At 45.4% G+C, this 18,917-nt stretch overlaps 1 protein-coding gene across 5 annotated transcripts in view; it reads right to left on the minus strand.

The window, feature by feature from the left end:
- Window positions 1-18,917, minus strand: part of SPATA13 (spermatogenesis associated 13) — an 81,869-nt gene that overhangs the window by 42,862 nt on the left and 20,090 nt on the right. For 2 of the 5 annotated variants that reach the window (XM_040426194.1, XM_040426193.1), the window contains exons 3-4: window positions 9,624-9,989; window positions 4,520-4,664 (exon numbers count right to left, since the gene is read on the minus strand). In XM_040426194.1, coding sequence (XP_040282128.1) covers window positions 4,520-4,664; window positions 9,624-9,989 — 511 coding nt within the window. Of the gene's footprint in view, window positions 1-4,519; window positions 4,665-9,623; window positions 9,990-13,031; window positions 13,159-18,917 lie in introns of those variants that run through there. The other 3 variants (XM_040426195.1, XM_040426197.1, XM_040426196.1) reach the window with 2 other exon arrangements.

The raw sequence follows: 18,917 nt of genomic DNA on the forward strand, positions 1-18,917 counted from the left end.
AGTAGACCGCAACTTTTTTGTACCATGCCCGGGTTTTGCGCATGGCGTTATATGGCGTGAGGACTTGATCAGAGAGATCAACTCCTCCCATATACCGATTGTAGTCGACGATACAATCGGGCTTGAGGACCGTTGCCGCGGTACCTCGCACAGGGACAGGGGTGGTGCCGTTACCGTGGATTGTGGACAGCATAAGGACATCCCTCTTGTCCTTATACCTGACCAGCAACAGGTTTCCACTGGTAAGTGCACGGGTCTCACCCCTGGGGATAGGTACCTGGAGGGGGTGGGCAGGGAGGCCGCGTTGATTTTTCCGCACGGTCCCACAAGCGAACGTGGATCTGGCGGCAAGGGACCTGAACAAGGGAATGCTGGTATAAAAGTTATCCACGTACAAGTGGTAACCATTATCCAGCAGTGGGTACATAAGGTCCCACACGAGTTTCCCGCTAACACCCAGAGTGGGGGGACATTCTGGGGGTTCAATACGGGAATCTCGCCCCTCGTACACACGAAATTTGTAAGTGTACCCTGAGGCACTCTCACAAATTTTGTATAGCTTCACGCCATGCCTCGCCCGCTTTGTGGGAATGTATTGGCGGAAACTGAGTCTCCCCTTGAACGCAACGAGAGACTCATCAACCGCGACCTCCCTTCCAGGTACGTAGGCCTGCTGAAATGTGGCCCCAAAGTGATCGATGACCGGCCGTATCTTATACAGCCGGTCATAGGCAGGATCACTTCGGGGGGGACATGCTGCATTATCGGAATAATGCAGACATTTCCAGATGGCCTCAAACCGGTGACGTATCATGACCATACTGTACAGTGGGGTCTGGTATAGGACGTCCCCACTCCAGTATTGCCTGACACTGGGTTTTTGGACTAGACCCATATGCAGCACGAGGCCCCAAAATGTCCTCATTTCGGCTGCACTGACCGGCGTCCAGCCACCGGGTCTAGCCAAAACTGAGCCTGGGTTTTGAGCGACGAACTGTTGGGCATACAGATTCGTCTGCTCCACCATCAAATTCACCAGTGAGTTACTGAAAAAAAAACTAAAATAGTCTATTTCAGTAAACCCCACTGTGGGAATCTGGATTCCAGGATTGCCAGCAAAATCCGGAATCTCAGGCTCAAAGTCCACTGGGGGACACCAGCTAAGTTCATCGGCAGGGGGCTCCGGTGGACTTATTTGGTGGGCCGGGAAACCAGTACGAACCCCAGGGCGGCTCGTACTAGGGTGGGCCACAGGATCCCTAGCATGTGGGGCCCCTGGCTCCGCCTGGCGGCGTCTCCGCCGCCTTGGTGGCTCATCGTCATCAGATGATGATGAGGAGGATGCGGATGACAAAAGGAATGTGGGGTCATCCTCATCCTCACTGGGGCTCTCAGAGTCGGAGGCAATCTGGGCGTATGCCTCCTCGGCCGAGAACATCCGGTGGGCCATGGGTGTGTGTGCGTGTAGGTGTGCGTGTGTGGCAAACTTTATTATATGTGCGTGTGTGTGGGGGCAACAGGTGTTCGCGTACTAAAAAGTCCAGGCAAAAAAATGGGCAAGTGTTAGAAAAAAAAAAAGTTAAAACTTGCTGATCAGCGGTACAACGCTGATCAGAGGTCGGTGGGGTGGTGGGGCGGGCGATGCGCTAACAGTGGACGGACGCTAAAAAGTGCCGGCCAGTCAGCGCACGCAGAAAAAAAAAAGTGGTGGTGAGTGGGGGGTGGGGGGTGCTGGTGGGGGGTGGGGGAAGTGGCTGGTGGGGGGTGGGTGGGGGGGGAAGTGGCAGGAGGGGTCTGGGTTAGGGTTAGATGGAAGTTTGGAAGTTTGGAATAAAAGTACTTTTTTTTTTTTTTTTCTAACTTACTTTTCCCTTCTTTCCCTGCCTAACGGTGCCTCTCCCTCACTGACCCTAACCTACCTGGGTGGCGATGGGTGCAGGAGGGTGATGGATTCCGATTAGGGGGACACAGGAGCTGGTGCTGGACGATGCTGCACGGTCAGGGTGCTGGACAGGAAGAGGAGGGGAGAGAGGAGCGCAGGAAGTTTGAATCTCGCGCCTCTCTCCCCTGCACCAATCAGCACCCTGGACAGCGGCATTCAGCACCAGGGCCAGCACCGCCTCTCCAAATCCTCGGACTGCGATAGGTGGTGTATAATTACGCCACCGATCGCAGTCTTTTTCCGGTTCATCGGGTCACAGGACACCCGAATGGACCGGAAACGCAGAAAACCGCAGGTCTGAATTGACCTGCGGTTTTCTGCGATCGCCGATACGGGGGGGTCAAATGACCCCCCCCTGCATTGTTACGGGATGCCGGCTGAATGATTTCAGCCGAAATCCCGTTCCGATTAACCCCTGCGGCGCCGGAGTTCCGATTTTAAGTCAGGACGTACCGGTACGTCCTAGGTCCTTAAGGACTCGGGAAATAGGGCGTACCGGTACGTCCTAGGTCCTTAAGGGGTTAAAGTGCAGAAGTATTTATTCCTGCCAATGATTACTAAAACCTGCTGGGACCAGAGACCAAAGCTGTATACTGCTTGGATACAAGTTATCTTTAGGAAAGAAACGTTTGAACTTCATCTAAAGGTCTGGACATCATTTCTGCTGCAAAATTCCTCTATTACTCCTAATATCACTACACGCAAATTTATTGTAAGTGAGCCAGGAGTCCAGCCGTACCCAGGTAGGAGACACCGTTGACACTATTACCACTATCCTACAGAGACATTATAGGCCATTACACCACTCTGGCATTCCTAATCTGGGACGTGCGTTATAACACCTTAGAAGGGCCCTGTGATAATACTCTGCGCACACTACAATTGGAGTCACGACAAATACAGACTATTATCAACCCGTACCTGCCCACTGCACAAGTTGCGTCAGCGTACCCGTTTCTGGTCACTGCACACCCTAAAATCTTGTTTGCTTTTGCAGCTGCTTCTTGGCATTGAGCAGATGAATTTAATAAATCTATGTGCAGTTACTCACAGTTTTCTTCAGAACGGTACATAAAAAGATACCAAATTGGAAGATATATAGAATAATTACCACAATAGACTGCAGTAGAACCAGATGGACATCATAGAGGGGTTTACCCCGCTCAGGAGACCCCTCTATGAGGCAGCGTGGAGAGTTGCTCACAACGAGGAGCTCCTGCGCCCACAGACTCAGCACTACAGTGTAATACATTACAGACATGGGAAATGGATGGCTGATCACGGCTTCCCCCAGTGATGGGAGCAGATCACTGGGGGTTTCTGAATTCAACAAGGGGTTAAGAGACCGGCCCTTTAACTTACAATCCAAAAAGGTCTGAAAGTGAAAGAAAATCTGACAACAAAATGTGCAACCACAAAGCAACGGCCGATATAGAGATTACTCAGTACCGACCAGGAAGCAGCCACATTGCCCAATACTGAATCTGCAGTGAACGTGCACCAGGAGCGGAGCATTGACTGATGGACTGCAAACAGTTAACCAGTTTACAAAAGCAAACCATCCCGATTCCTCCTTTTAATATAGTTGTGAATTGCTTCCAGAGGATCGGTTGGCTCTCCTGACGTGTCTGGAATTGTATCCCCTATATAACAGAACCATTTTGGAGCATTGTTTCTTAGGTACGTTGTACCATTCCTGTTATTCCTCCTAGAAATTTATGAGTAAATTGACGTCTGGGTGTTACTAGTTTGGGAGCGTCCCTACATGTTTTGACCTTGTCCAATCAGTGCTGACAGTGCCAGACTCTGTAAGGACTCACCTCTTTCACAAGGGGAATGGTAACACCCAGTTATCAATGAATTCATAAACTTCACAGAGGAATAACAGAGGAAAGGCAGAGCTCTGGAAAATGATGATCCAGAGTGGTTATTTCAAGTGGAATACAAGCATCTACTAAGGCCGCATTCACGCAACCATGGGTCTTTCGTGCCCGTGTTGCAGACCTCAAACCGCTGATCCACAAAACACAGGCACCGGCCATGTGTGGGCTTCCAAGTCCATGCCTCCAAAGATGGCACATGTCCTATATTCAGCCACATCTTGCGGATTGCGGACCCATTAAAGTCAATGAGTCTGCACCGCGATGTGGAGTTCACACGGCTGGTGCCCATGTTTTGTGAATGCTGCCTTAAACAGTTGGAAGATCTGACAGGCCTTCGTTAAATAGTATTTCTTAATATGTATGTGTAATTACCCAGAGTGCCATTACCACTCCTATTGGCACCTTGCTACTGGACCCTACCGTGCCCCGTGTGATTTGCCTCTCTGGCATGAGCACCCTTTAAAACAAGTAAGTAGAAATCTACTTAATTCATCAAAGTGAGATACGAGGGGAAGAACTCCTAAGGAAGGTGATTAGGAGCATGGTGGTGTCAAGCAGAACCCAAAAGGTGCCCACGGTAACACCAAATTACTCTAGAACTTCAGCTTTTATTCAATAGAGCTTCAGACGAAGTGGAAGTTATCTTCAAAAAGCAACTAAAGCGGAAGAAGAAGTAATAAAAAAAATAACTTACTATTAGAAGCTCGTATAGTCCTCTTGCGTCCAACGCGATCAAGGCCGATCGGTGTGCTTTGTGAGAGGGCAAAGGGCCGTAAGCGAGCAGAGACCGCCTTGTACGGAGGCACTTTGTGTGATGGTACAGGAGGCCGAGGGATCGGCTACAAATGGGACAAAAACAGCAAAATATATCTAGTTAATAGGAACATTAAAATCTACAAACCCCACCAGCATCTCCACAACACCTTACATGTACCATAAAACATGATTTTTTACTTTTTTATTTTTTTATAGTCCCAATACATAAACTACAGCAGCAGATCACTGGTTGCAGCAGAGTCATGAAAGCAGACACGTCACAGCTGTCAAGACAGTATGTCATGACTGGCCAGAGACTGAAGGGGATTAGAAAAAGAATATTTTTGTTATTTTAACCTTATTAAGTTAAAAACGTTTTAATAGAACTTGAAATATGCCTCTAGGCAATGACAACAGCAGGAGAAGAGTATACTGAACTTGAGGAAGAAAGTGACCTGTGCCCTCATATGTTACACAGGACAGGGCTGTGAAAAGTGAAAGACGAGCTGTATTTTTGTTGTTGTTGCTGAAAGTGCACGGTTCCCCAACCGCCAGGTGTAGGAATATCTAGCATCCACCAGATCAAACTTACCTCTGTACTTGGGGTACTTTCACACTTGCGTTGTTGGATTCCGGCAGGCAGTTCTGTTCGCAATCTGTGTGCAAACAGATACCGTTTGTAGACTGATCCAAATGCGGATCCGTCTCACAAATGCATTGCAATACCGGATCCGACTCTCCGGTTGTCATCTGGAAAAACCGATCTGGTATTTATCTTTTTCACATTTTTAAAGGTCTGCTCAAGCGCAGACCGCAAAACCGGATCCGTTTTTCCAGAACACTTGGGACCGGATCCAGCATTAATGCATTTCAATGGAAAATAATGTCGGATCCGGTATTCTGGCAAGTGTTCCGGAATTTTGGACGGAGAAAATACTGCAGCATGCTGCGGTATTTTCTCCTTCCAAAAACCGTACAGTGACTGAACCGAAGACATCCTGATGCATACTGAACGGATTGCTCTCCATTTAGAATGCATTAGGATAAAACCGATCCGTTTTTTTCCGGTATTGAGCCCCTAGGATGGAACTCAATACCGGAAAAGTTTAACGCAAGTGTGAAAGTACCGTAACATATTTCATACAGAAAAAAGGATATACAGAAAAATGCAATCTATACTCACGCAAACAAAAATGTCAATTTACCGAGAAACATCGTATTGGTTATTGACTTTCCTTAAATGTGAAGGTTGCATGCGATTAGAAGAAATTGTAGGATCAGTTGAGTAAAGCATTCTTCAGTCTCTATGTGAAGTTATATAATCGGAGAGTAAGGCCGCTTTCAGACAAGCGTATTTGCAATGCATATATAGTCCGGATTTAGTGTAACGGAATACGCTGCTAATGTTAATGAATGGAGCTATTCACATGGGTCCGCACCTGTTCTGCAAAATGGGGGAACGGATGCGGACCCATTTTGCGGATGTGTGAATGGACCCGCATCCATTCCGCAATTTTGTGGAACGGGTGCGGACTCATTCATTCATGTGCTGTCTGCATCCGTTGTTCCGTTCCGCGGGCCCGCAAAAAATATAGAGCATGTCCTATTCTTGTCCACAACCATGGCCGGTGGCCATTCTTGTCCGCACATGGCCGGTATCTGTGTTTTGCGGATCCGCAATTTGCGGACTGCAAAGTACTTTTGGTCGTGTGAATGCACCCTTAGGCCGAGTTCACACGAACGTGTGTGACCAGTGCCTGTGCTGCGGCCCGCAAATAGCAGGCCGCATTGCACGATCGCCGGCCGTAGGTCAGCCGCATCGGATCGCGGACCCATTCACTTTAATGGGTCCGCGATCCGCCCGTTCCGCTAAAAGATAGGACATGTTCTATCTTTTTGCGGAACGGAAGTACGGGATGCAACACCATGGAAGCACTCCGTAGTGCTTCCGAGGAGTCCCATCCCGTGCGGCCATTCCGCGATTCCGGATTTGCGGACCCATTGAAGTGAATGGGTCCGCATCCGTGATGCGGAATGCACACGGAACTGTGGCTGTGTATTGCGGCCCGCGATTTGTGAACTATAAATTGCGTTCGTGTGAACTAGGCCTTAGAGGCATTATGCTGCCCATAGACGTCTATTATGACAGAACGCAAAATGGAATGCCTCTAAGGGTGTCCCCTTTGCATCCAGTCTTAAGTATTATGTTATTTTCCGATATAACTGTTATATCGGAAAATAATAAAGAAATTCATAAATCACCCGAACCCGGACTACAGTGAAAAAGTCCAGGTTCAGGTCCGAACGCTGCAGTTCGGGTTTGGTCATCCTTAAGGCCTCTTGCACACGAACGTATTTTTTTTTTCCCGTTTCCATGCCGTTTTTGCAGTTTCCATTTGCGGTCCTCATTCATTTCAATGGTTCCCCAAAAAAAAAAAAAAGGAATGTACGCCGTATGCATTGCGTTTCCACATATCCGTTCCGCTAAAAGATAGAACTTGTCCTATTATTATCCGCAAACAATGTTCCATCTATATGTGATCCGTTTTTTGCGGATCCATGCCCACTTTGCCCATGTGTTCACTGTTTACAAACATTACAGTAATGATTACAAATTTTAGGTTTCCGTTTGCAATCCGCAAAAAAAAACGGATCGCATCCGGAAATCATGCGGTGTTTTTTGCGGAAATACGAAATGGAAACAAAAAAATGGAACAACGGATCCGCAAAAAACGGACCGCAAAATACAGAAAAAGGCCTCCTGCACACGACCGTATGGCTTTTTCAGTGTTTTGCGGTCCGTTTTTTACGGATCCGTTGTTCCGTTTTTTATTTCCGTTTCTGTTCCGTTTTTCCGTGTGGCATATACAGTATACAGTAATTACATAGATAAAATTGGGCTGGGCATAACATTTTCAATAGATGGTTCCGGAAAAAACGGAAGACATACAGATGCATTTCCGTATGTTTTCCGTTTTTTTTGCGGACCTATTGACTTGAATGGAGAAACGGAACGTAATTTGCGGGCAATAATAGGACATGTTCTATCTTTAAACGGAACGGAAAAACGGAAATACGGAAACGGAATGCATACGGAGTACACGAACAAGTGGATTAAGGTGAGTTAAAACATTTTTTAACCCCTCCAGCTCTATTTTACTATGCATTCTGTATTCAGGATGCTATTATTTCCCCTTATAACCATGTTATAAGGGGAAATAATACAATCTACACAACCTTGAACCCAAACCTGAACTTCTGTGAAGCAGTTCGGGTCTGGGTACCACAGTTAGTTTATCACGAGCGTGCAAAACACATTGCACCCACGCGATAAAAACTGAACAACGGAACGCAATCAAAACTGACTGCAATTGCGTACCTACTGGCGCGGGTTTGCCGTAATGCACCGGGACGCATCCGGACACGCTCGTCTGCAAGGGGCCTAAGGGGAAAAGTCTTCTCTACTATAGGACAATAAACCAGAGATTTTGGCCGATTTAGAGCAATTTTCTAATGGCCACCGCTGCCTTCTGTGACACAAAAGGGTGTGACAGATCCTGACCAATGGTAAATGGTCGTTTTTGGGATTTGGAAAGTCACTTATGCTGAATGACAGATCTTAAAAGGGGTTGTCGACTTTTTACAATTTAAAAAAAATTAAAATCTGCACCCCCAGCCATCTGTACCTGTGGCAAAATCCATCCTCACCTCCCCTCTGCCGCTCTTCACTGGTCTTCTGGTCCCAGTCTGTAAAATTGTGGATTGACAGGGTCATGTGCTTCACTGCAGCCAATGACCGGCCTCAGCAGAGACGGCTTCCAAAATGGCAGCTGGGTCAGTTATTGGCTGCAGTGGCGCATGCAACATTGTCCATGCTGAAGTTGACAGGTGTGGACCAGAAGACCAATGAAGACAGCACAGAAGCCACGGAGCAGCAAGGAGCAATGATTGATTTTCCACTGGTACGGGCTGCGGTGGTGGAAAAAAAAAAAAAAACGGAATACACTCCAAAGGGAATATGTCCTCGGAAAATTACCTATTGTTTAAATCATGTTTTTTTGTTACACTGTTTTGGTAAGATTTCTTTTTCCCATGTCACTAGCTATAATTTTTTTAAATGTATATAAACCTGCAATTTTCACACTGGCCACTAATGACAGGTCATGATTTTCTGTTCTGAACAGGTAACTTTTCAGTAGCCATTATCCTTATCATCACAGGCAGGATTACAAAGACAAGTAACACCTCTGTATAGAGGACACAAGATCCACCATTAACAGTGGGCAATATCACAGCTTATCTACTCCCTCCTGACCTCTGCACAGGTCACAGAGCATGCCTAGAACAGTCTCCCATATAAAAGTCAAAAAGGTCCCCTCCTGTCCATGGCCCTCGTGGCTACTCTTAAAGGACAGGAATTTTTTTTTTTTTTTATATATGATTATTATTATAATAATACATGGACAATTTATATAAAAATAATAATAATAATAATAAAAAAAAAAAGTTTAAAAACATGATTTAAACAGGTTATTTTCAGATTACACAGTAGAGATCTATTTATCAGTTTTTTCCGAATTGTGGATTTAACTTTTTGCTTTGTCATACATGTAGTTGTAGGGCTGAGAGAATTGAAATACTACTCCTATAATCCATTATTCAGACCACAGATATGATGGTAAGCGATACTTCTTCTCAGCACACTAGACAGACGCAGTGATGGGGTCAGATGAGGACACAGCAGCTCATTATTATTAAGTGATTAGTAAACAGATCTAGTAGTGAATGATTAATGCTCTACTGCATGCAGATTCTCCATAGCCCCAATCAACACACCAGATTGTACATTTTACTGAGGTCTGAAGATTGTCCTAAAAAGTGAACACAATTAGTGAGGAAATCATGAATCTGCAGTTAGTCCAAGAGCATGCATGTTTTATTCTGAAGGAAAGGAATCAGACCAAGATGACGGTTAGGACACCATTCAAGAGAAGATTCGGAAGGTCTTTCATTCTGCAGTGAGGTCATGCTCCAAGGCTTACTTTTTGAAGCATATCTCCATTCTCCTCATCCTCGCTTGTCCCATACAGGTTGACACCACCTATTACAGAAATGGGTCTTCTTTTAACGTTTCCTTTGAACTCCGAGCTACGTTTGTGATCTTTTGTTTCCTCGCTAACAGAACGGGAGGGAAATGTACCGTTCCCACCATCAGCATTTTGGCAATCCATAGTAACAGAGTCTTCTGGGATGGAGAAACTGCGAATGGCCATTTGACCATAGTCCGAAAGAGGTCTTGGCCTACATCGGCTTTTTCCAGTGGCCCATTTCTGAGATGACACTTTTTGAGACTCTGCCTTTTCCTCATCTGGAGATGGAGATTTGGTCCTGGAATCTTCTGTTGTGACCTTTTTTAAAATGTGAACAATGCAAGTGAAGTAAACTGGTGAATGTTAGTTCCATTAACAAAAAAAGTTACCAGAAAATGACAATGACAAGGGTTTGAGTCCGGATATGGAGGGATCAATAGTCCAACTTATGACTGTTGCAGCAGAACGTCTTAGAAATAAAACAGTGTTAACCATGAACAACCAAAGACTTTTTATTTTTCAAAGCAAGAATGATGGGGGGGGGGGGGGGGGTAGTCCAACCAATGGAGCAGATTTACAACAGCTGAAAATTTATTATGTTTAGTTCCACAGAAGGAGCAATATGGTTAACAATCATAATTTACATAATTCAAATGGTTGAATACAAAATCCAAGCTGGACCAGGGCTGCAAGCCTGGGGGGAGGCCGGCATGACTGGGTTTGGAGGTGGGGGAACCTTGCAGGCATGGGGTTAATTTTAGCTTTGGGATGGGTGTAGCTGGTGGGAGGGGTGAGGTCGGTTTAAAAGGGTTGGGGGTGGAAGGCGAGAAAGAGCCATTTTGTTTAGGCACAGCAACGGTAGCAGCATCCAACCCCCCCCCCCCCCCCCCCCCTTGTGTATAGCTCGCAGTTTGGAATGGGGGGGGGGGTTACTTTTGAGGGTGGAGGGGCCAAGTAGGTGGTTGCTAGAGGTTGGCCGGTCAGTTCTTTTGTCATGGCGGTCTTGGCGGTTGGGGGGGGTTAGTCCTTGGAGTTGGTGTAATGATGGGGAGGGAGCCAAGAGGGCTCTGGACTCCTCAGGCTTTGGAATCGGAGCGGTGAGATGGCGGGAATCTGCCCCGGTTGTTGTCCATGTTTGCACAGTTCTGCTTCTGAGCTGGCGGCAATCGGCTAGAGGCAATTTAGCTGAGGGACGGGGCAGATTTCCGCCAGGTTTTTGGTGCTCCAAGGACCCTGCCCATTAGGAATGTTATTTGTTATTTATATTTATGTTTTGTTAATAAAATGGCTGCTGTGGCCAATTGAATCCACCTATGGCTCAAGTGCTTTCTTGGAGATAGGGCAAGTTGGGAAGATGGTAGATTGGAGGGGGGATTTGACAATACCCTAGTTATGTGCTGCTGCTACTATTACTGATGCTGCTACTGCCGCCGCCGACACTGCCATTGGTACTTCTGCTACCATTACTTCAGCCACTGCCATTAGTACTGTCATTACTGCTGCTGTTGCTCAAACACTTATGTAGAAAAAGTATACCACGATCCCCGAATTACACTTTTGAGAAATTATATTTCTTTGCCTCAGATTGTAATCCTTAAAAGGGACATTTCCATTGGAAGACGCTCTTCCCACCAACGACCATAGATGGAACAGCATGTCAATCGGCACTCATTTAGTACATTTAAATGGTGCAATCATCGTACTATATGGGGACAAAGCAGTTTACATGAGGGGGATTTGCTGCAAACAGGGGCTGACTTTACCACCGCACAAACCAAGCAAATTCTTAGGGCCACAAGCAGGCCAAGGGGGCCTTTCACAGCTGTAAAGCAGTAGTATTAGTGCCCAGGCTGCACTTTTAAGCTGAGAGTGAGGCTTAGTAGGCTGGCAGAGCTTGGCGGTGCAATGTTGCTGGGGGAGGGGGTGCAAGGGGAAGAGCGTAGTGGTGTGACAAGGGCCCACAGACAAAAAAAACTTTGATTGGGGTACCTGAAAAGCATAATTTTTTCCTGCCAACAATTATTTTTATGTCCACATAAAAGATGCGATCAATGAGCAAGTAGATGATCTTTTCCACAGAGGCAATGCCCATGTAAACGGGCTTCTCATTTCCATCCAATACAGTGACATATACAGAAGAGAGGGAACCCATTGCAGAGATCAAACTGGTCCCCATTATGGCTTCAAGTTTTGCCACCAGGACTGTAGGTCGTAGAATTTGTTTCTGCCTCCACCACTATCCCATTACCCTTCAGCCAAATGCACAACCTCCAGCTTGTCAACCATGATGTTCCTCTGGGGAGGGTAGTCCTGCCCAGGTTCTCTACACCCAACAGCAAAGAGGATAAGACCCACCAAGACCGGGCTCCTTCTCACCAAGGGGCCTATAGCAGCACATGGGCTACCTCCCTGCGTGTACGCCCACTAGTATGTGTGGTCATCAGCTTCCCCTGATACCAAGGAATCTATCTTTTATACAGCTGCACGTAGCAGAAGAGTCTGGGAAAGCTAGGAGAGAAAGCCTTGGCAGCCATATTGTTTACACACCGGATGAACGGCACCGTCATTTTACCAGGAATCGCTGCAGTTCAGTGATCATCCTAAAATACCAGATAATCGTAAATCACACAAATGAAGTCTGGTCATTTTTTTGGGTTTGACTTTTAAAGGGACTGTCTCACCAGCAAGTGGCATTTATCATGTAGAGAAAGTTAATACAAGGCACTTACTAGTGTATTGTGATCGCCCATATTGCTTCCTTTGCTGGCTGGATTAATTTCCCCATCACATTATACACTGCTCATATCCAGGGGTTCCGACCACCGTTGCTGCACATGCGTGCCTATGTGCACTCTTGCAGTCCCAGCACCTTTTTCCTATTGTGTGCAAGCACGACCACCGCTGCTGGACTGCAAGGTGGTCGTAACCCCTTGAAACAAACAGTGTGTAATATGATGGAAAAAAATGAATCCAGCCAGCAAAGGAGGCAATATGGACAATCACAATACATTAGTAAGTGCCTTGTATTAACTTTCTCTACAGGATAAAGACCAGTTGCTGACGTGACAACCCCTGTAGGTCACCATTGCATCATGCAATATGACCAGTTCAGCACAAAATTTCCATCTGAATTTACCTTTGATATAACCAACATTTTCTCAGCAAGAGCTCCATAAATATATTCAAATCCTAGGGCAGTGATGGTCCCTCGATTTTATACATATTTGTAGGCCTATACTGTACATCACACATACTGCAGCCACAACTAGTACTACAGCAGTATGCCAATGTGTTTTACAATAAATACCTAAGAGTAACAAACAAATCTAGAAATACAAGAAGACAAATGGATCAGAATACCTGTTTCTGTAACAAAGGGGGGCCACAGATGCACTGAAACAGGAGACAACTGACGGTCGGCATCCCGGCCCCCGATCCGGTAACACCAAGTAATTCCTTCAGACAACGACTCTGTATAGCGCCGCCGGTTTTCTCCTGATCTCCTTGCTATTTGCTCACTATGTTTGCAGGAGGACCTTGTACCTGTCACAGTGCGGCTCCTTTACCTAAGCTATGCTTAACTCCTAAAATGCCAACCCAAAAGGAGAATTTTACCATGCCATGTGCAGAAGGAGACATGTTGGAGAATCAGTTACAGTTTAGACTGCAATAACAGATTACAAAAGTTTTCTGCAGGATGTTATCTAAAAAGCTACTTGAAACTTAGAGTATTCAATTATTTATTTATTTTTAATTTGTTTATATAAAATAGGACATTTTTTATTTTTTAAATGTTTATATAATAGGAAATCATACAATTTTCTAATATACATGTAGTTCAAATTCTGCATGCATACGTTTCTTATATCAAACGGCTGACCCCTATATGCAGTAGAATGGCCTTGGATCAGTCCTGTGTAATGTATCCATTGTCTAAAGCAGAGTTCACACGACCGTATGGCTTTTTCAGTGCTCTGTGGTCCGTTTTTCATGGATCCGTTGTTCCGTTTTTCCGTATGCATATACACTATACAGTAATTACATAGAAAAAATTGGGCTGGGCATAAAATTTTCAATAGATGGTTCCGCAAAAACGGAACGGATATAGAAGACATACGGATGCATTTCCATACGTGTTCCATTTTTTTTTTTGCGGACCCGTTGACATGAATGGAGCCACGTAACGTGATTTGCGGGCAATAATAGGACATGTTCTATCTTTCAACGGAACGGAAAAACGGAAATTCGGAAACGGAATACATTCCATTTTTTTTGCGGAACCACTGAAATGAATGGTTCCATATACGGACCGTATACGGAACACAAAAAACAGCCCGTAAACGGGGAAGAAAAACAAAAAACGGTCGTGTGAAAGAGGCCTAACTGAAACACTCAGTAAGCAGCAGTGTTACATGATATACATGTGTTGGGGCAGCGCACAGGACACATTCCTGTGATAACTAGATGGAACTAGAGGTGGAATCATGATTTGTATTGTGGTTATTGCAGTATCTACATTACTGCCGCCCGCCTGTCTCTAGGTGATGTTGTCATGTTGTTAATAAAGTTTAGTGCAAAAAACAAAACAAACAAAAAAAAACACCACATCTGCTCCTGCACAGACACTGACAGACATGAGGTGCTGCTGCAGGTAGTAATACTGTATATACTGCGCACGTTCTGCTCCACAATAGATTACTAGTCACCTGCGAGATACCTGGCCAGTTAACAGAAATACGGGTATAAAGAGAAAGAAAAAAAGCGAGGGTTAATCCAATCTAGTGGGTGACTCCAAGAGATAGGATATAACTAGAGGCGCCAGTGGATGGAGAACAGGAGAAAACAGAAGCCGGGAAAAAATGGTGTATCAAGGGTAGGCAGCTGGAAGGGGTGTCCACACTAAAAGAGATCAGTGTGTAAAAGGGAGTGAACAGAATAGACTTAATGGCGGACAGTTACCTTCAGCGCCCCATGTGTTCCCCTTTTGGCGCCAAAAGACACTTTACTAGCATGTTCACAGCCCTATATATAGGGTCACCAGAAGCCAAAGCCTTCAACAACAATACTGAGGTGAAGCCTTTTCCTTCCTACTGGGCAACGATCAGTTTTGAAGACTACAGGCGCTCCTGGCTGGGGGGTTATTGGTCCATGCTGGTGTCTTGAGTTTATCCAGCTGGCCACCCCCCGTGAAGAGAGTTGATTATTGTCTTTGACTACTTCAATACACAGTCATATTGCTAATATATGTGATTATTTCCACATATTGTGACTATAGGTATGCTATAGTGGTGTGTCTATCGTCCACTCACTCTCTTCCTTTTGGTCACCCTGAATAGGGGGAATGGCCAACCTTATTTACAGCTAATCAGCTTTTAATTATTCTATTATACCCAAAATATTTCTTTGTTATACACTTTGGCTTTTGGCGCTTCGCATAGGGGTGTAACCCAGTTAACAGAAAGTCAGTTTACATGATACTTGTGAGGCTTGCCTGACGGCTCACAGCTGACGCCATGTTTAGGTAAGGCTACTTTCACACTGGCGTTTTGGCTTTCCGTTTGTAAGATCCGTTCAGGGCTCTCACAAGCGGTCCAAAACGGATCAGTTTTGCCCTAATGCATTCTGAATGGAAAAGGATCCGCTCAGAATGCATCAGTTTGCCTCCGTTCGCCTCCGTTCAGTCTCCGTTCCACTCTGGAGGCTGCTTGCAGCGTTTTGGTGTCAGTCTGACAATGCAGAGGCAAACGGATCCGTCCTGACACACAATGTAAGTCAATGGGGACGGATCCGTTTTCACTGACACAATCTGGCACAATAGAAAACTGATCTGTCCCCCGTTGACTTTCAATGGTGTTCAAGACGGATCCGTTTTGGCTATGTTACAGATAATACAAACGGATCCGTTCTGAACAGATGCATGCGGTTGTATTATCTGAACGGATCAGGCTGTGCAGATCCATGGCGGATCCGCACTAAACGAGAGTGTGAAAGTAGCCCAAGTTCACATGACTGTATGCGTTTTGCAGTCCGCAAAAAATAAAAAATAAATGTCCTGGTTATACATGAGTCCCTGCTCTCCTGCCCACCTGCTGATGACTGACCGTCTTCTACCTAGTTTTCTCCCTTTCTCTCTAGGAGAGAACTGCCAATCATCAGCAGATGGACGGGAGAGCAGGAGGTTAGGAATAACCAGGACTCTTCTCAGGTAGATTGGACTCTTTTCCAGGCCCAGGCTGTAATGATTGTGATCCTGGTTCTCGGCAACCACTTACATTTAGCAGATGAGTGACACACCGCTGACATCAGCATTTCTGTCAGTACTTTATACTGCCCTCAGTGAGATCAGCATAAAGTTGATGACAGGTTCCCTTTAAAATATGGCACGCCAAGAAACTGAGCGGCAATACTTCTCAGAAACCGTGCCATATCTGTCCAGAAACACTTTTTTTTTTTACACCCACAAACCTAAAATGCATTTTATTGGGATTTTAGATGACAAACCAAAACACAAAAGTAGCAAGTATGTGTGAAGGGAAAAGAAAAGGATATATGGTTTTTCAGATTTTAACTTCTAAAAAATTTTGAAAACCATGCACACACTTGCTACTTTGTGTTGGCCTATCAAGATAAAATACATTTACATTTGTGGGTGTAACGTGTAAAGTTCAAGGGGTGGGAATACTTTTTCAAGGCTCTGTACAACCAGTGGACAGGTGTGCAACTGTGTTTAGAAGAACGTAGCCAAGTTTTTTTCCTAATCCCATACAACCCCTTTAAATGTAATATGCATAGTTAGCCTTAGGCCTCATGCACACGACCGTTGTGCGTTTTGCGGTCCGCAAATTGCGGATCCGTAAAACACGGATGGCGTCTGTGTACGTTCCACAATTTACGGAATGGCACGGACAGCCATTAATATAACTGCCTATTCTTGTCCGCAAAACGCGGACAAGAATAGGACAGGTTATATTTTTTTTGTGCTGTCCGCATCTTTTGCAGCCCCATTCAAGTGAATGGGTCCACATCCGAGCCGCCAAAACTGCGGCTCGGATGCGGACCAAAACAACGGCCGTGTGCATGAGGCCTTAGAGAAATGTCGGTTGATGAGAGTATGACAACCCCATAGCGGGCTAGGGGAGAAAAGGTAAAGAATATTTATGTTCCAGAAGAGCATGAAATCGATGGGTCCGGGCAGCCCTCATCTAATGTGTCTGGTCAGTTCTACAGTCTGAATTCTACCTATGGCTATAGAACTATTCCGTGTCAGCTAAGCAATATACAGCGGCTCCCCAGCAGATGGCAGCAGCAGATACAACTTTGTGCCAATGATGCCAGTCAAAGCATTATACAAATTATAGTCACTTGCCTCACTTGGCACTAGAGTCTGCCCTGTAGTGCCAACTAGACATTGTACCAACACACCATCATTAACCCTTGGGTTTTTACACACTTCTTTACTACTTATTAATATTGATTGCACATTGAACATTTGTGTCATATTGTAGATCTTTGATAGAGTTTTGTCTTAGTTTTATCTTTGAACGTTCTGATTTTGCAGCATATTGTGTAAGAGTAGCACCCAGGCCCTAAAGAAGCCAAAAGAGCCCCTACTGTTGCCAACAGTCCTAAACAGGCTGAGACGGTCACGAATGTTTGGTGACAATCCCAGCAAATTCAGCTTGTCCCATCCCAAAACCGAGGTAAGGGGTAGCTGCTCTGACAGGAGACTTTCACTGGAGCCAATAGGCACTACTTTGGCTCTATGTGGCCACAGTAGGACACTGAGAGGTACTATTTGGCTCTGTAGGCACAGACTGGCAGAGATGACTTCTAGGCACAGAGGCAGGCCAGCCACCATCCTCTTTCTCCATGACCTGCCTTCTTGAAATCACTGCAGGGACACCCAGGGGTGGATTGGCCCTAGACTTTGCAAGGAAATTTCCTGGTGGGCCGATGCCCAGGGGGCCGCCCAAGCCTCCATCACTGCCACTGGTTGGGTACACACAATAAACCTTTAGTGGTAATTAATGCTTTTAGAATTCCACTATGTCCTGCATCTCACCTCCTAAGCCCCCTTCTCCATATCGTAAATCAGAGACAACTGGGGAGGACAGAATATAGCCTCTATTGAAGTCCAACCCAGAAGGACAGCTTTTGTGGCAGTATATTGTGTGGCACTGTGGCATTTTGAGTTATGGGATTGCTGACCCCCCCCCCCCCCCTCTACTTTTGTTGCCCGCCTCCTGTCCATTTAGACCCTCCTACAACATGGGGCCACTTTTAAGTATTTTTTCCAGGGCTACTTTAGGTTCCCAATCTGCCCCTGGGGACACCCATAATCATCTTGAGCGGCCTACTTTGCGGCTACCTAATAGGTGTTATTTGCAGTAGCTCTACAGTGGACCCCCAGAATGAATTTTACTGGTGGGCCCTAGGAACCCTCTAGATCACTATGAGAATAGGCCATCAATATCATAACCCCAGATGACTCCTTTAGGTATTAAACAGTTCCCAACTAAACTAATCAGCTGTCCATGTAAAGCACTCTTTGTAGTCGCTCTCCACTTTGACTGATCTCTTCTCTATTCCTTAATAATATATCTGAAAATTGGTTTTCCAGACTAGAGAACCCGCTGAAGCATAGCTCATACAGTGCAGTTTTGGTAAACTTGACACACCTCTTTTTGGCCAGAACCTATAAGCTCTTTCAAACGGCCAACGTAAAACTTTTCTGTGTTTCAGACAGTAAAAATAGACAGCACATGGACTCCATCCTTTATCCTGCAGGACCATTCATTTATTTTTTTTGGGGGGGAAACAGACAAATATAGAACATGCTGCAATTTACTTGGCACGGACTAATGGTCCGTGGGGAAAAATAAATAAATTTGCTCATGTGAAGATACCTGTTCGATGAGATAGGCCAGTGACAGGTCCAGGTGCACCCGTGGGTAGTACCACCCAGGATAAATTGTCCAAAAAAAAAACTGTGTATAACTCATAAAATCATCTGTCCCAGATCTGGCAGATTAGAAAGGGTAATTGTGGCTGCGCTCGCCTGAAAGGACCTGACCAAAAAGGTCCGAAACGTGTAGACGCTGTTATTGGATAATGGATTTTAAATCGCCACTAAGAAAATAAAGATGGTCACTTTTTGGAGAAGCTGGACCTCTTTTTCTATTTCATTTATTAGATCTGGCAGATTATACTAGAAACGCACAGTATGAACAGGGTATTGGGACATTT

Source organism: Bufo bufo, chromosome 3, assembly GCF_905171765.1.
Source record: "Bufo bufo chromosome 3, aBufBuf1.1, whole genome shotgun sequence".
Taxonomy (NCBI): Eukaryota; Metazoa; Chordata; class Amphibia; order Anura; family Bufonidae; genus Bufo; species Bufo bufo.